Raw genomic sequence first — 17,337 nt, forward strand, 5'->3', positions numbered from 1 at the left:
TCCGAAGGCAGGAGCCAAGAGTTTCTTCCATGGCTTCCATGTGGATGCAGGAGTCCAAATAGTTGGGCCCTCTTCTGTTGTCTTCCCAGGTCACTAGCAGGAAGCTGGATCAGACATGGAACTGCCAGGACTCAAACTAGTACCCATGCAGGATACTGACACTATAGGCAGAGACTTAGCTTGCTATACCATGAAGCTGATCCCTCCGATATAGATATTTTAAAAATTATTACTATTATTGTTATTTTAGTTGACAGGCAGTTTCAGAGAGGGAGGGAGAGAGAGAGAGAGAGAAGAGAAACACACAGATTCTAACCACAGGTTTACATCCCAAAGGGTTCTAATGCTGTACCTGGGGCCAGGCTATGGTCAGAACTTGGAACTTTATCCAGATCTTCCACATGGGCAGCAAAGGCCCAAGCACTGGGGCCAGCCTCTGCTACTCTCCTAGTCACATCCGAAGGGAGCTAGACTGGAAGTAGCACAGCCAGGACTTAAACCGGAAGCTCACATGGAATGCTGGCATGAGAGGTGGTGGCAGCTTAACTTGCTGCATCGCAATGGCGGCCCTATGGCAACTCTTAATCCCACAAATCTGAACCATCAGGGAGTCAGACTCTGAAAGATGTGCAGAGTCCAATAAAGATGGATTTTCAATATACTTTACATAATACTACCAGAAAAAAGAAGTCTGTAGAAGACAAAATCATTGGCCGTAGATGATAATGGAAAAGAAACTATTCCAAAAAATAGAGGAAGAGCACCAGAATAGGTTAACCCAGGAAGTCACCTTACAGGAAGACTGGAAGAATCAATATAACTAAAAAATTGGATGAAATGAACAGTTACAAAGCTGTAAACAGTACCCGAGCAAAATATGGGAGACAGTAAAACAGCAAGGGACTAAACAGCAGGAAATTGCTGTACTTTCTAGGCCTAAAACCCAAGGCAAGGCCAGCAACTCTATACTGAAACATGTCAAGCTTCCCCAAATCAATCTATAGATTCAAAGCAATCTCAATCATATCAATATTTCACTCAGGTTTCTGAAAAACACTGAGATTTACAGGAGGATCCTAAAACCCATACAAAAATAAAATGCGCCCAAAGCAACCAAAGGAATTCCTGGAGAGGAATAAAGTTGGAAGCTTTTATTCTATTGGTTATTAACATCTATAGATATAAAATTACGGTAATTAAAATAAATTAGTAATGACATAAAAACAGACAAATTGATCAATGGAAAAGAAGCATCTAGAAAGAGGTCTATGGGACCAACATGGTAGCAATTGAGCTAATCCTTTGCCTGCAGTGCCACCATCCCATATGGCTACAGGCTTGAGATCTGGCTGCTTCACTTCCAATCCAGCTCCCTGCTTAGGGCCTGAGAGCAGTCCACGTGGGATGGCTCACGTGCATGGGCCCCAGCATCCACATGGAGACAATAACAAGCTCCTGGCTCCCAACTTTGGACCAGACCAGCTCTGGATGTTGCAGCCATTTAGGGAGTAAAACCAGCAGATGTATTATCTCTTTCTCTGACAGGTTATAAATAAAAGATACCCTGATTTATGACAAAGGCAACTCAACAGTGAGGAAAGAACGGTCCATTCAGTAATAATGCTGGGTCAAATGGATATCCATATGGGGAAAGATTGCATTGATCTTAATACTAAACATAAATCAGTTCCAGATGGATGGCATATCCAGATGCAACAGATCAAAAATACTTTTACAAACATTTCTTTGGGACTATGGAGTAGGGAAATCTTTGTCTGACTAACTATCCCTAAAACAACAGGATTAACTGGATTATAATAAAGCTGAGAGTTTCTGTTCAGTGACAGATACTATTAAAAGGCAGGTATTTGCTGCGGCTACTAAGACACCTCTTAGAAAGGCCAGATTTGTGGTGTATCACATGGATTTGCCACCTGCACAGAAGCTAAATATAGCTTATTTCTTACAACCCAGTCATTACACTTGCAAGTATTTGCAAGTATAGATAGTCAACAGAAACATGTTTGACAACACACCGTAACAGGCCCCTGGTAGCACTACCCATAATGATTTAAAACTGGATACCAACTAATGCCCTTCAACAAAAGCATGGCTTTTTAAAAAAGTCAGATTCCCAATGGAATACTATAGGAAAAAAAAATGTTCATGTAACAATATGGATGATTCACAAATAAAGGCGGAAAAAGAAAACCCAGACACAAACTAGCATATCAATACAACTGTGCAGTGTATAAAAAACAGAGACGAGACTGATCTAAGTTGGGAGATTGGAAGGAGCAGCAGGGGGCTGTCGCTGGCTGAGAGGTGGTTTCTAGACCTGGGCGCTGCTTTGTGCACTCAGCTATGAAACACTGAGCAAAAATACATCAATACAACAAAATGCTGTTGTAAAAATTTATGTGTTGGACAAAAAGCAAATAAACAGCAAATGTGAAAATAGTTTTTTTTTTTCTGTATGTATGATAAAATCTCAAAGATATATAAAGAACTCATGCAAATCAATTTTTAAAAAGCTAGCACTGAATAGGCAAATGGCCCCAAAAATACGAAAAGAACTGCTTAAGTGAAATAAAAATGGCTAACAGCTATACAAATGTACAAAGCAGAAATCAGAATGGTAGCATATTATGTTTGCCTATCAACTCAGCAAAGATGAAGGCTACTGCTGAGGGTTTGGTTAAATGAATGCTTCTTATCCCTTGAGGAGACATGACATGGCATAACTGATTTGATTCATGAATTGTAAAAAACTATTCAGATCTTTGAGCTCTCTACTTTCTCTTCTAGAAATTACTCTGAAGTAAAGCTGCAATTCAAACTTGCTTTACACCAGTGCTAACCATAATGTTATTATGAAATAACCTATCCAATAAAAGGAAATGGTTCTGTCATTTCACATACTGGTGGTGGGTATTATTACCAGCACTGTAAAATTTAAGAGAAAAATACATGAAAACGTCCTTTTATATAGAAACACATACACACACAAACCTATCAGATGATTTTCATTTGGCTTTAGTTTCTGCAATGAAAATGTCTTCAACAATTTATTATGGTCAGAAATCAAACAGGGCTCCACAATGCATACCCAGTTTGCCTTACAGTAGAAATGCATGCAACCTACATTTCTGTCTGTCCTTGAACTTTCACAGGCAATCTGTAACCATTTCTTTGATTCTGCCCTAGGCATGTCTGCCCAAGCTTTTGTTCCATCATTTCTTTTTCTCATTTCCAAAATGCAGTGTCCTGTCTTTTCTAGTGGACTTCAGCAAAACGCAAACACCTTCTGTTTCTTCTACAATGTAGCTATAACCAGATCACAGGCTAAAAATGCACACGGGATACCTCCACAGGTTCAAACCTCTGCATATACAAGTCTGTTTCTGTAACAGTTTCTCTCCTCCGCCCTTCCCATTTGATTCACCTTGGCTATCATTTATTTGGTATAGCGTCTTGGAGCAGACAGCTGTTTCCAAATTAATTCTCCAAGGACAGTTGATACGTATTTCAACATTTAACAATTTGTATGGTTAGTGGCTGGCTCTCCCGCTGTATGTCATGTGCCATTTTTCCATACACACACACACACACACACACGCACACGCACACGCACACGCACTATTTTTAGGGGTTCGGGTTTTGACCTGAATCAACCAGAATAACGGCATCAGAAACACTCTCCCGGTTTTTTTCATTCAAAATGGCAGAGTACATCTGAAATTAGTCCTACACAAAAGCATTCAGACTCAGACCTCTCATTCATTACAACTGGATATACCTAGCGCAATAGCAAAGGACAAAAGAATCGAACATGGACGCAGAGATGCCCCAACCCACAGTAGGTCCTACAACCGTGGTCCTGCAATCCTGTGAGAAAACCGACACCTGCTGCCTTCCGGGCGAGGGCCACGCCTTGGCGGCGAACGTGGACTTGAGGCAAGGTGCACCGCGACCTCCCCAAAGCAGCCGCAGGGTAAGGTGCAGCAGAGCGCGACCCCGCCCCAAGGCAGGCGCAGTGTCCCAGGCGGGTGCTCGGATCCCCGGGGCTCCTGCCCGCCGGCCAGGCCGCCACCCTGCAGCTGCGGATTCCGGGCCGGCCTGAGGCCGCCGCCGCCGCGGACGGGGCGACTCGGGCTACACCTGTCATGGAGCAGCCCGACTAGAGGCCCGGACACTGTGGGGATTCGGTGGCTGAGACAGGCAGGGGCGCCTCGCGACCGCCTGGCCTCTTCCATCCTTCGGAAACAAAGACAATTCACGCCCACCGCCATCTTCTTCCTCACCTCAAACACCACTTCTTCGTCAAACTCCGGTGTCATCCTTCTCCGCCATGCCACCAGCCTCAGCACGATGGGAAATGAAGGCGGGAGAACCTGGCAGCTCCGATGCTGCGGGTTCTACCCGGCGCGTGGGGGCAGAAAACTACACTTCCCGGTATGCCTCGCGGCTCACGCTTCCCTCCCACCCTCCTGCTCCTCCTCCTCTAGGCCCGCTCATTGGAGCAGAGCGTGAGTCTGTGGGCGGGAAGGGCGGGAGCAGGAGGAAGCTCGAGGCCTGTGATTGGAGGAGGCTGCGGTTTTTGTCTGCCTTTTACGGTCTCGACTAGCCAGGGGGCGCCCGCGGCACTGATTTGGCGGGGGGCGGGGCGGGAGCGCCGGGCGGGCACGCGCCGGCAGGGCGGCGGGCGGCCTCGCTCGTGCCCGCGCCTGGCCGTCGGCCCACAGCGCGGCGGGGCGGCGCTCGTGCTCGCCCGCCTGCCGCCGGCGGCTCGCGCCCGGCAGCGCCGCGGGGTCGCTGGAGCCGGCCGCATCCTTTGTGCGGCGGGACGGAATGAGAGCGCCGCAGGGGCTTTTCTCTCTTTCCCGAACTCTGGAAAACAATGGCCTGAGAAGGGACCATGGATTGAGGAGAGGAGGGCGGCCAGCGGAGAAGTGAACTGCGCTGGGCAGTCATGACTTCTGCCGTCGGTAAGGGATCGCGCTCGGCGGTGCCGCTTGGAAAAGTTGGGAAGCGAGCGCTGCGAGGCTTGGGGCTCTGGACCACCTTGCTCGGCGGGGCTGGGGGGAGCCTGGCGTCGCCCCCAGCGCCCCTCCACAGCTTCCCCCCAGCGCCGGGCGGACGGCTGAGCGAGAGCGCTGAGGGGGCAGTCGGGGACCTCGCTTCCCCCAGACCCGTGCCGGGGCTCGGCGTCAGGTGGAATGCCAGGTGGGAACGGGGTCCGGGTTCCCGTCCGGTCCTGTGGATCGCGAGGAGCTGCCCAGGCTCCCCTGGCTCCTGGTTGCCCGGGCAGGGAGGCTGAGACGCTCGGACCCTGGGACCGGGGCACAAGTGTAGACGTTGTTACTCTCACGTCCCGGTGGGCTGACGCCTGTTACCTTGTTGCTGGGATTGCCTGTGGCTTTTTCCCCCCAGCTTATCTAGCATTTTTTTTTTTTTCTGTATTCTTCTTGCGCTATGTGTAAATACTTGGTTAGTATAAACCAATGCCTTACTTTCCGTCTTCTCACCCCCCTGCTTTCCTTACGCCTGCCTTTCCTCTCTTCCTGATGACAAAAGCCTGTTATTTACTTAGGTGGGGATTTTGAGCAGACTGGACTTTGTATTTCTGAATGCTTTTTAAGGAACGTTTTTTTGTTTGTTTGTTTTCCAAAATCATGACTAAAGTGCTATCCCATTTACTTTGTAAGAACACAGACTAATTTTAAAGCCGGACCCCAACAGTCATTAGGTTTTTTTTTTTTTTTTAACCTTTTTGCCCACTCAAACGTTCATTAGACTTTTATAGTAAAATAGCCCGAGCCTGTCCCTTAGAAGTTTCTTCCCGAATCAGCACTTAAGTAGCAGATTAAATTTTCATTGCTTTTCTTGGCATTTGTTTAAAATTCCTGCAACTTGAAACTGTCGAACAGCGCTCTGTTCTGATTTGTCTTATTTCTAAAGCCTGGTTCTGTCTTCAGGCGTAATTAGGTTACAACGAACAAGGCAAGAAGTCAGCCAGCAGGGAGAATAAAGCAAGGAGTGAACTATTCCTGCACGAGATGTGGATCTTCTCCTTTTGATAACCTATGTGTATTGGTGATCAGTTATCAAATGCTGCTGCGGGTTTTTACAGGGAGCTGGGTGAGGCTATCTGCTTACATGATGAATTCTCATCCTGAATTTCTCTGTCTCACCTCTGTTCACGCTTTATTTCTGAGACAATGATTTACTTGAAAAGTGGTTAGAAGTTTTTAAATCCTGCCAGCCAATTTAGATCCACTGTCCATGTCTTAGGTATGTCAATTTTCAGTTTCACTCCTAACAGTTCATAATGAACAGATCCAGAGCATCTATTTTGACATTTATGTCAGTCAGTCCTCCAGAGCCCCATCTTGACGTTTCTGAATCTTTCCCTCTAATTATCCTGGAATAATTCAAGCTATTTTTATATTTTATCAACTTTACAGTTAAAGCAGTCCACAAACATTCTTGTGGTATTTGAAAGGAGAGATACTTGCTGTGTCTAGCTGAGTTGGTTTTTACCATGGCTCCCTGAGAAGTATTAGCCGGTGTTTTCCTCTCTCATCTTTTAGGATTTGTTAAAATTCTTTCTTGCTTCTGCATGGGGAAGATGGAAGAGATCTGAGGTTTTCTTTCCAGCCCATTCTTGTAGATGGATGTATTACAGACTGATTATGATGCTTTAGGGGAACAGTACTATGAAAACTTTTAGGAAAGTGATTTGTAGTTAGGAGAGGGAGTGTTTGTTGTCAAACTAAACTGTACTGATCAAAAAAAAAAAAACCACCAAAATGTTCTAGAACATTTAGTCAGTGACTCCTGGACAAGAGCTCACATTGGTGGATCCTTATTGGTAATTTTTTAGCTGAAGTGGAGAGGTACTTGTAGGTGTGTGTTTTGTATCTCTTTTAGCAAGCACAGGTCCTGGCTGCTTGCTGTGTTTTTTGGCTGGAGCAATAGGAAGACTGCCTACACGTGAACCCAGCACAATCTGTGTGTAAAACAGATGACGGGGATGTTTGTAATAGTAAAATGGTCCTAGTGGTTTACTTTCTTACCTTATGTTTCCCTGGAGCCAAACAGCTGTGTAAATAAAAGATTTGCTACTTTGCTCTAAGAAGCTTTGGATCTGACTGTTGATACAGTATTAAGATCCAAAGGTGCTGAATTCATTTCCAAACATCAGTCACTTATTTCAAGTCTGGCTTTGGACAGACCAACAGTAGAATGGCTTATTATGTTTCAAGTTGTGTTGGTTTCAAAGTAGAGCCATTGAGAAAATACTAATAAGAAAGGATTTGGGATAGTGCCTTACTTGTACCTTAGTTGAACACTTGTTCCTGCTCACCATTAAGGAACTGTTCAGTGATCCTATTGAAGTTGACTCTTACTAACTGGTCAAAATATTACTCTATGTTAAAATTGATATTGATTCTTTTTTTTTTTCTTTTGAAGAAATTTTCTCTTACTGATACAGGTAGAGGAGTGTGTGTCTGTGATAACTGATGATTCCCAGGCTTTTTGCTACAGTGAGTGGCAAGTGCCTGTCCACCTGGAACTTGCCTTCTAGTAGTGATGATACACCAGGGGGAAGGAAAAGTAACACAGGATAGAGAGGCGCCTGCATGACTGATTCTTCAGAAACATGTATCTCAGACGCTACAATCTCAGGGGCACCTGGGCTTTCACAGTCCGGTCAACTCCCACGTGTGTCAGTGAGGACATTGGTGAAGCCAGTCTGCCCAGCATCACCCCACGGGGAAGCTGGCTCGTGAGTTCTGTTCCTGTTTGGCTCTAATGCACAATTAATGAACCACCAGTGGTAAGCCCACATTGACAGTTCCTGATTTCATTTGGAAAATATGCATTGAGGGTTTCAGGTACCTAATGATGTGCTGTATTTATTAGAAATTGACACCCAGGTCATAATTTAATTTCTGCACAGTTAGAGACAACAGGAATGTATGTCTTTCAGAAGTAACTCATACATAAAACACATTTAAAGATTCAAGTGAAGTTGGCATCAAGGATTTAAAAAATGATTTCACTAAAACATAAACAGTGGATTGATTAATTGGCCCTGGAGCCTCTTACAAAACTCTTAAAATTCAAAAAAATGAAAGATAACCTGTGTTTTTTTTGTTTCAAATTTTTAAAAATTGTGATAAAATATACACAACACATTTATCACTTTAGCCAATTTATATATATAGTTCAGAAGTGTTAAATATATTCACATTGTTGTGCAGTTGATCTTCAGGACTGTTTATCTATGATCTTCTAAAAAATTGTCTTTACCAATCCCAGAGTCAGGATATTTTGGTAAAGATGGAGAGGAAGTCAACATGACAGTCTGTCAGTTTGAATTAAGTAAGGTGGGCTGTTAGGAAGAGGCATTGAGTGTTCAGTTGAATGTTTTCCTCTTTAGACTTCATGGATTTGGAATTCCACTTTCTACACCATTATTAGGAACCTTGGTCACTAGGCTTCAGAGGGTCTTACAGTTATTTTCTGGCTAAGAAGAATTCAAACCAAGTATATTTATTGACAGACAACTGAAATTGTATAAACCTTGAAATTTGTCCTAAGTTATTTTCAGAAGAACTCATAATCCTCTTTTTTTTATGATAGCTTTATAGCTAAGGATTCACTGAGAAGGTGTTTATAACCCTAATTTGATTGTATACAAAGTGCAAGTATTAAAGGGTTTGGCAGTTTCTTTGGTAAAAGGAAGTAGAGCACTCTATTCCATTTTTCCCCCCTCTTTACTCAGTTCCATGTAATATCTTCCCCAAGTGTTGTGACTAATTTCCTTTGTTGAAAAGAAAATCTTCACCAAATGAAATACCAAAGCCTTGTGGATCCCAGCAGTTATCCCATGTGTAGTAGTGCTTTGCAAAAGATCTGAAAACTTTTTTTTTTCAGTTTGTATTACGTATAAGATCTGTTGAAGTAACAAATATGTAAGTAAAATAAGATCAAATATTTTGACCACACGTTTCCTAGGGAAAATGTGGTTGAGAAGTACAGTGGAGAAAGAAGAATTTAAAGGAGCGTAACAAGAAATATATATATACATGAAGGCCCTAACAATCTTTCATCTTAATAAATCTTTTCGGTAAACTTTTATTAGATTCCTACAGGCTAAGAGCAGGTCTGTGCTAATCTAGCAGATATTAACTAGATAGGTGCTACTGAAATACTTAACATGTAATAGTGAGGAAGAATTGCTACACTAGAAATTGTGGTTTTCTTTTAAGTGTACCACAACAGTAATGACTAGTGAATAAACAGAATGATCATCTGTGGAACTTTAAAGATTTGCAGATCTTTAGACTGGATCCGCAGGAGTTTGGATTGATCAGATCTACAGTAGGGACCAGGTGTGTGGCTTTTTAAAAAGATTTATTTTATTTTTATTAGAAAGTCAGATATATAGAGAGGAGAGACAGAAGGGAAGATCTTCTGTCCACTGGTTCACTCCTCAAGTTGCCACAAAGGCTGGGGTTGTGCCAATCCAACAATCTAAAACCAGGAGCCAGGAGCCTCTTCTCGGTCTCCCACGCAGATGCAGGGTCCCAAGGCTTTGGGCTGTCTTGAGCTGCTTTCTCAGGCCACAAATAGAGATGGATGGAATGTGGGGTACCCAAGATTAGAATTGGCACCCATATGAGATCCTGGTACATGCAAGACAAGCACTTTAGCCACTAGAACCCAATGTGTGACTTTTTAAGATATAAATCTCCCTAAAGCAATTGATGAAAAATTCCCAGTTGATAATTTCTGCAAAAAATAAATATGAACTATATTAGGAGTTTCAAATAATATCCAATAATCAATTTTAAAGTTTCCTTTAAAGATGTATTTATTTTTATTGGAAAGACAGATTTACAGAGAGAAGGAGAGACAGAGAAGATCTTCTTGCTGCTAGTTCACTTCCCAAGTGGCCGCAATGATTAGAGCTGAGCCAATCCGAATGCAGGAGCCAGGAGCCTCTTCCAGGTCTCCCACACAGGTGCAGGTCCCAAGGCGTTGGGCCACCCTTGACTGCTTTCCCAAGCCACAAGCAGGGAGCTGGAAGGGAAGTGGAGCAGCCAGGACATGAATGGTACACATTTGGGATCCCAACACATGCAAGGTGAGGATTTAGTCACTAGGCCATCGCACTGGACCCAATTTTCAATTTTTGCGTTTTGGAAACTTCAGGTCTTGTATTTCTTTAAAGATAGTTTTAGGGCTCTCTTTCTTGAGCTAGAGCATTTTAAAAGGCATTTATACAACTGCAATGTATGAGGTACTTCAAAAAGTTAGTGGAAAATGGACCTAAAGGACCATTTCTGAAATCCAAGCATGATTTTTTTTTCACAATATGTACTTTACATTAACTTTTTGAAGATGTTCATCATTGAGACAGAAATACACTGTTGTTATACATATGAATTTTAAAGAATCGTATCCTACATTCCACTGAGACATTCCATTAAAAAAAAAATCTACAAATTTAACTCTTAGCACTTTAATAGTCAAACTGAAGGGTTGTTGTAGTGGTCCCAAACAGAAATCAGTTTTTACATTTAATTTCAATTTAAGATGTGGTAAACGGCTCCATGCTTGGAGCAGAAACTATATTGAACTACTTAAGAAATGTATAGTATACCCAGAACTTTATATATCAGAATTTAAGGGCAATTGAAGGAACTTTTAAGAGTAATACAGAGTTGAATGAAGTATGACCTACCTAGTAAAATGAAGTTCACATTGTTGAAAGTAATAATATTACCAAATTTTATCATGTATGATTTCTACTTTGCCAATTTGCTCATTAAATGATTGTTTTTGTCTTTTTAGAGATCAAGAAGCCACCAGTGGCCCCCAAGCCAAAGTTTATGGTGGCAAATAGTAAGTCAGTTCCACCTCCCGTGGCACCTAAACCTGACATCGTGGCTTCTAGTATTCCACAGTCAACAAAGAGAACCAAACCAGCAATAGCCCCAAAACCCAAGGTTCTGCAGAGCTCACCTGTTAGAGACACTGGGAAGGCACCGTTGAGGAGAGCCACTGTGAGTCTGGAAGAGCAGAAACAAGAATTGCCTGAAAGCACTGACAATTTTAATGGCAAAAATGGAGCAAGTCAGAGTAGGGATGTTGTTTTACCAACGTGTTCCTGCAGTTCTGGTTGTGACGCTAAGCTTGGGAACAGAGAGGATACGCGTACAGAACAGGTTGTACCCGAGCCTGTGGAAAGGCCTAAAAGTTTAGAAAATAACAAAACTAATGGGGGTCGGTGTGATTCTCTTGCTGAGAAGAGCAAGAGCCCCAGTGGCAGAGTTTTAAAGGTGGGCATGCTGGAAGAGAGGCTCACTACAGCAGGAATGTCACCTTTCAGCTCCCCACAGCAGCCCAGATCCACACACAACCCACAGGTGAATGGGGGCTGGAGTTCAGGAAGACAACCCAGAATTGAAGTTGCAGATTTGTTACCTCGTCTGTCTGGCGTTGAAAACATGTCAGATCATCACACCTGCCACCAACAGCTTCCACGTGGTGAGTTTCAGACTGCTGGGTCTTGTCAGCATAGCAGTGAGAAAGGCAACAGCTGCCTTAACTCATGCGAGCCACAAACGGCGGAAGATGGTAAAAGTATTTTTCTATCTTCAGATGGATTGAATACAAAATCGGAAGTCACTGACTTTGGTCCCTTAGAAATTCACTTAGTGCCTTGTACCCCCAAATTTCCAACCCCCAAGCCCAGAAAGACACGCACTGCTCGTCTGTTACGCCAAAAATATGTAGATGCTCCTAGTGAAAGTGCTGAAGAACCAGGGAATTCACATAGTAGCTCTTGTCTTATTGAAGATAATTCAAAAAATGATAAAAGCAGCACACTGCATCAGCATGTTGTGTGTAACCAGAGGCAAGTGGGTAAAGTACAGCCAGGAAATAAAAGTGAGTCAAGTAGGAACTTCCATAATGAGAAACAGGACTTAGTCAGTGCACATAAAGCCATGTGTCATGAAACATCTTCTGAAAAAGTGTCATCTGCATTAGATACAGACTCTAATTTAAGTAATGATAATGTGGAAGTAGATGGTGCTAGGATGTCACCCTCTACAGACACAGGGACCAGTTTCATCAGGTGCAGTACTGTATCCATGAGCCTGCCTAAGCAGCTTAAATTCACTTGCAATGAACATTTGCCTACTGCCTGTAACCTAGGTATGTCTGCCTCTCAAATGCAAAAGGGACCTATAATAAAAGAGGGAAGTTCCTTAAGAATTGTCCCCCCTAAACCTCAAAGACACAGCTTGCCTGCTGCAGGAGTGCTTAAAAAGGCTGCCTCTGAAGAGCTTGTAGAGAAAAGTTCTTACCCTTCAAGTGCAGAAAAAAATTCACAGAAGCTTCTAGAAAGAAATCATTTGTATACCCCAAACCATGGTATGTCATCCTCCTTTGATATGCCTAAACGGACTTCAGAAAAGCCAGTGTGGAAATTACCTCATCCTATTTTACCCTTTTTAGGGAACCCTGAGTCCTTAAAGTCTGTCACCATATTCCCAAATAGTGAATCTTCAACTGCCTTAACCAAACCTAGAGCAAAATCTTTATCTGCTGTGGATATGGAAAGGTGTAATAAACCTTGCAAAGACCCTCCAAAGAGAAACTCCTTTAAAAAGTTGCTCAACCTGAAATTGTCCATCTCTTTTACCAAAAACGACTTTCAAAAATTTTGGTCCAAAAGTAGCCAACTTGGAGATACCACAGCAGGCAGCCTTCCTGGTGGGGAGCAGAAAGGGTTGGAAAGTGATTGCCGTGGCTTGTTGGCCGAAGACAAGAGAGGAAAACCAACCAAGGCGTACTCTGCAGATAACTACAGCCTGGAATCTCAGAAAAAGAAGAAGTCTCGGGGCCAGATCAGTGTGGCCAATGGCCCGAGAGCTGAGTCTCTGGATGACCAGATACTCTCCAGGGAGCCATCCTCCCAGGTGGCCTGGAAGGCTGATACCTGTGGCTCCGCCCCAGAGTATGAGAATGTACGTCATTACGAGGAAATACCGGAGTACGAGAACCTGCCATTTCATACGGCTGTAGGGAAGACTCCAGAACCTGGATGGCAGAATTGCAGCAGCATGGAGGACACTGATGCAAATGTGTATGAAGTAGAAGAGCCATATGAAGCTCCAGATGGCCAGCTGCAGCCTGGACTCAGACATCAGCATTCCAGGTAACATTTAGGTGTCGGATAGACACTGCATTTCTGTATATATCAACATGATTTAACTTCCAGCAGTTCGAAGAGATAGGAATGTGTGAGGGGAATTACTTGGGGAGGTGTGGCTCAGAAAACATATTAAATGATTCCCAAGTGTGGCGTTTTTTGGTCTGCTAGTTGGAATGGATATTTTCAATGTAGGCTTGGTGTAGTTAACTTACTCTACTAGCCCGTTCAGAGAATTTGAACTGGTAGCCATGTAAGTGACCACAAGAAAGGTCTGAGCTATAAGAAATCTGAAGTTAATGGAATGCATGTGTATACCTGTGGTGTCCTTGTCAGGTGAAACCTCCAAAGTGGCAGAAGTTATCTTTCTCTGTGGATTTATCTTGCTTGTTGAAAACAATTGCAGACTTCATATGGGTGCAGAATGCCTAACCGTAATACATAAAACTGTATGTAGAATACTTAACTATCATTTATGTGCTTCCTATCTTTGGAATAGCAGCTCCATACCTCCAGATGAAGTCTTGCCTGTCCTTCATGGTCCAGCTCATCTGTCATGGGCTTCATGAAGCTTGTATGTTACGTAGGAGAAAATCCTTACTTCCTATTCTGGCCTCCTAGTATGTGCTGTGGTGTGCTTACAGTCTTTGTCTTGATCTCTTACTTTATAATTATTGGTGTGTTTGATGTTCTGTGTACCCGGCTGTAAGCTCCAAAAGACATCTTTTTATGTCCTGTTATCCTGCATGAGACCCAACAAGGGGCCTATTAGGATATCAGCAGGTATTACTTGGGCACGTAGAAGAATGAACGAGAAAAAGGCAAAGGAAAAAACTGTTGCAGTTGCCACCTCTTCCTTCCAGTTCCAAAGGCAGTGGTAGCCTTTGCATTGTATTTGAAGTGTTTATTTTTAAACTAAGTAGCACATATACCCTTTTTGAAGTTTTCCTTTTATTCTTAGCCCACTAACCTCTAAGTACTCAGGTCTTACTATGTGACTTTGGAAGAAGTAACATACCTGGCATGTAGTGGAGGCTCAAAAAACATTTACTAGGTAAACAGAATACCGAGATTCCTCAAAGTCGTTGTGTAAGGTAAAAAAATTGTTTTAAGGTTTTTAATTTCAGGTACCATTTAATTGTTTTGTTTAAAAGGCAGAGAGTGTACAAAAGCAGCCCGTCTTCATACAGTAATTCAGTCCCCAAATGCCCATGACGTTTAGAGCGAGGCTGGCCAAACCCAGGAGCAGTTAACTCTGGCCTTCTACCTGGAAGGCAAGAATCCAGGTGCTTGCACTTCCAGGGTTTGCATTAGCAGAAATCTGGAAATAGAAACAGAGCCAGAACTTGAACCCAGGCACTCTGAAAGGGGATGTGGCCATCCCAAGTGGTCCCTTAGCCACTGCACCAAATGCCCACCCCATTCCAGCATTTTTTTTTAAACTTGTCATCCTCTCTGTTCTCCTTTCACCTATAAAAGGCCAGTTACTTCCCTGGCCTATTTTCTCTCATGGCTGGCTCCATTCAGTTTACATCTGTTCCCTAAACAGAAGTATCTAGGCAGAGGCCTCTTCTGGGCATAAATATTTCAAGAGAGTATTGGAGTTAAGTTTCCAACTTTTTTTCAGATTGTCTGTTGTGAAGTATGGTCTTCTTACCATGGGATGTTATTATTGGTACTGTTCTTTTGTGCCTGTGTGTAATTACTTTTTTTTTTCTCATAGTACACACACTAGTATCCTTGCTAAGATAAAGGTTGTTTGTTTGTTTTTCTCAGAATTGGAGGTTTGGTCATTAGGTTTACATTCCAAGGGTTTGCTGTTAAAAGTTACTGGTATGAGCTGTTCATTTCTGGAACTCGTTCTTTCTGTGCTGTCTTTGTCGTTAGAGTGCTGCAGCTCTGATGGGTGAAGTCAGGATGGAAGGAGTTCATGTTCCCAACCAGCCAGTGTGACAGGAGGCATGTTTTTAAGGAAAGTTCCTTCTACAGGTTACCAGAAACCAAAGGCAACTTTGAACAGGTTGCTGAATGTCACGTAGAGCAGTCTATTGAAAGATGATGAATTCTGTGGAGTTTGTTGTTTAGGTCTGGAATGAGAACCCTCAGCAGGCTTGACATTCCCCAGATGTGCTAGCCAAATCCAAAGCCATCAGTTGTAGGGTCAGACTTAACCATATTTCTTCAAAATTTATTCGTTTTGTAAATAACATTGAGTTAGAGAAGACAAAAGCCATGCCTTTGTGAGAAGGATACCTCGGTCTCCTAAGATAAGGTACTTGAGACGACGGTCTGGAACATATTTCTCAGGTGAGCTGAGGAGGTCCAGGCGGAAATGCTGTTTGGTACTCTGGCTGCTGAATATACAGACCTCTGCTTTGCAGCAGTTAATTCCGAATCCAAAGCCTTGTCTGGGGTTCTAAAACTGCTGAAACGCGAATGATTTTTCACTGTCAAAGATTTTTCTACTGGAGTCATCAGAGGAGTATTTTTAACAGCTTCTCAACACTCCAGGACCAATATCTGGGTCTTACCCGGAGCACAGGTTCATACAGCAATGTTACATTTTCCAGACTCCATGTAACCAAATGCTGGATGAGTAAATAGATCCTTGGCAAGCTAGGGGAACCTATATGGTCACTTTTGTTACAATGTAGATAGGTGTTCCTTAAATCCAACACCACTTACTTACCATTTGTGAATTTTGTAATACTGTGTTAATAATGTATTAGGAAATCCTTGGAGGCAGTCTTCATTTCTAAATAGGGTTATATTCTAAAGGTTCCTGATATTTGGAAACTAAGTATGTTTCTCAAGGAAATTGTTTTGAAATGGTGGTAAAGGTCCTAGTGTTGGGCCTGGTGCATAGCGTAGTGGCTAAATTCCTTCCTTTCAATGAACTGGGATCCCATATGGGCGCCAGTTTGTCCCGGCATCCCCGCTTCCCATCCAGCTCCCTGCTGTGGCCTGGGAAAGCAGTTGAGGATGGTCCAAGGCCTTGGGACCCTGCACCCATGTGGGAGACCTGGAGAAACTCCTGGCTCCTGGCTTCAGATTGGCTCAGCTCCAGCCGTTGCAGCCGCTTGGGAGTAAACTGTCAGATGGAAGATCTTCCTCTCTATATATGTGACTTTCCAATAAAAATAAATAAATCTTAAAAAAAAAAAAGGCCCTAATGTCATCAGGACTGTCCTAGTGAAATTTATTGTTACTCTCATGACCTCCACTGCCTAACTTCCCCCTGGGCACATTTTCTTGGTCCTTCTTGGTGCTCTTGTGTGACCCTAGCTGGAGCTGAGCCTGGAGCTCTGGTCAGAACCAGAGCACCTGGAACCTCAGAGAGGCAAATCCACAGGCCTGAGGCAGCAGGAGCTTTGGAGAGGGTGAGGTGATTGAAGAAGAATGCGGAAACTAGGGGCCAGATGTGCTGGTAGGAAGAATGAGGAAACTAGGAGCTAGATGTGCTTCAGGGAAGGCTGGGAGGCACTGGGAGTGATGAGCAGAGGGGAAGGGTGGGGCTGTTGGAAATTAGTAGGCTCTGGGTTTCTTAACCACCCTTTTTTCACTATTCCTACCCATTCTCTTATTTCTTCCTCCTTCCCTGTTCCTTGGCTAACTGCAGGGTTTGCTCTTTGACCCCAGGCAAGAGTGAGTTGTAGGACTAGGGGAAGGAAGTCAGTGGGAAGGGAGTGACTGCAGGAAGTCCTAGAGTGGGGGAGGAGCAACAGGCACATGCTGGCTGAGGAGCCTGGAGAGAGAGTTCTGGCGTAGGAACTATAGATAGAGCACTTTTCTGGGTGTAGTCTCAAGGGAGTTTTGTTGGACATGAGATTGGGAGTCCCTCAATTGTTTCAGACATAGGGACCCTAAAACAACTAACTAACTGGCAGTGGGCCTTCCCCTTGGGCTGGTAAGCGGAGGATGCGTTTTCATTTACTACTTTTACCCAAGAGCTTGGTGTTCATAGGGACGTTCCTGAAGTTCAGTTCTCTGGAATTAAAGAGCTGTGGACAGCAAAATGATAGTGCCTATATACTGGAATTTTCCTTCTGAAATTGAGGCATATTTCTTGACTCTATGAAGAAAACTCTCCTTGGAAACGC

The 17,337-nt window shown here is 43.4% G+C and overlaps 2 protein-coding genes across 6 annotated transcripts in view; one reads left to right on the forward strand and one right to left on the reverse strand.

The window, feature by feature from the left end:
• The window catches only part of VEZT (vezatin, adherens junctions transmembrane protein), a 63,130-nt gene extending 58,701 nt beyond the window's left edge, over positions 1–4,429 (reverse strand). For all 3 annotated transcript variants that reach the window (XM_040980681.1, XM_040980670.1, XM_040980663.1), the window contains exon 1: positions 4,305–4,429. Coding sequence is in view for 2 of the 3 variants with exons in the window: in XM_040980670.1 (XP_040836604.1) it covers positions 4,305–4,340 (36 nt within the window). In the remaining variant the exon portion in view is untranslated. The remainder of the gene's footprint in view (positions 1–4,304) is intronic.
• A 378-nt stretch (positions 4,430–4,807) lies between these two features.
• FGD6 (FYVE, RhoGEF and PH domain containing 6) overlaps positions 4,808–17,337 on the forward strand; it is a 117,225-nt gene continuing 104,695 nt past the window's right edge. For all 3 annotated transcript variants that reach the window (XM_040980715.1, XM_040980695.1, XM_040980704.1), the window contains exons 1-2: positions 4,808–4,988; positions 10,870–13,243. In XM_040980715.1, coding sequence (XP_040836649.1) covers positions 4,973–4,988; positions 10,870–13,243 — 2,390 coding nt within the window. In that variant the 5' untranslated portion in view covers positions 4,808–4,972. The remainder of the gene's footprint in view (positions 4,989–10,869; positions 13,244–17,337) is intronic.

Source organism: Ochotona curzoniae, unplaced genomic scaffold, assembly GCF_017591425.1.
Source record: "Ochotona curzoniae isolate NIBS_2020 unplaced genomic scaffold, NIBS_Ocur_1.0 contig_1014, whole genome shotgun sequence".
In the NCBI taxonomy this organism is placed as follows: Eukaryota; Metazoa; Chordata; class Mammalia; order Lagomorpha; family Ochotonidae; genus Ochotona; species Ochotona curzoniae.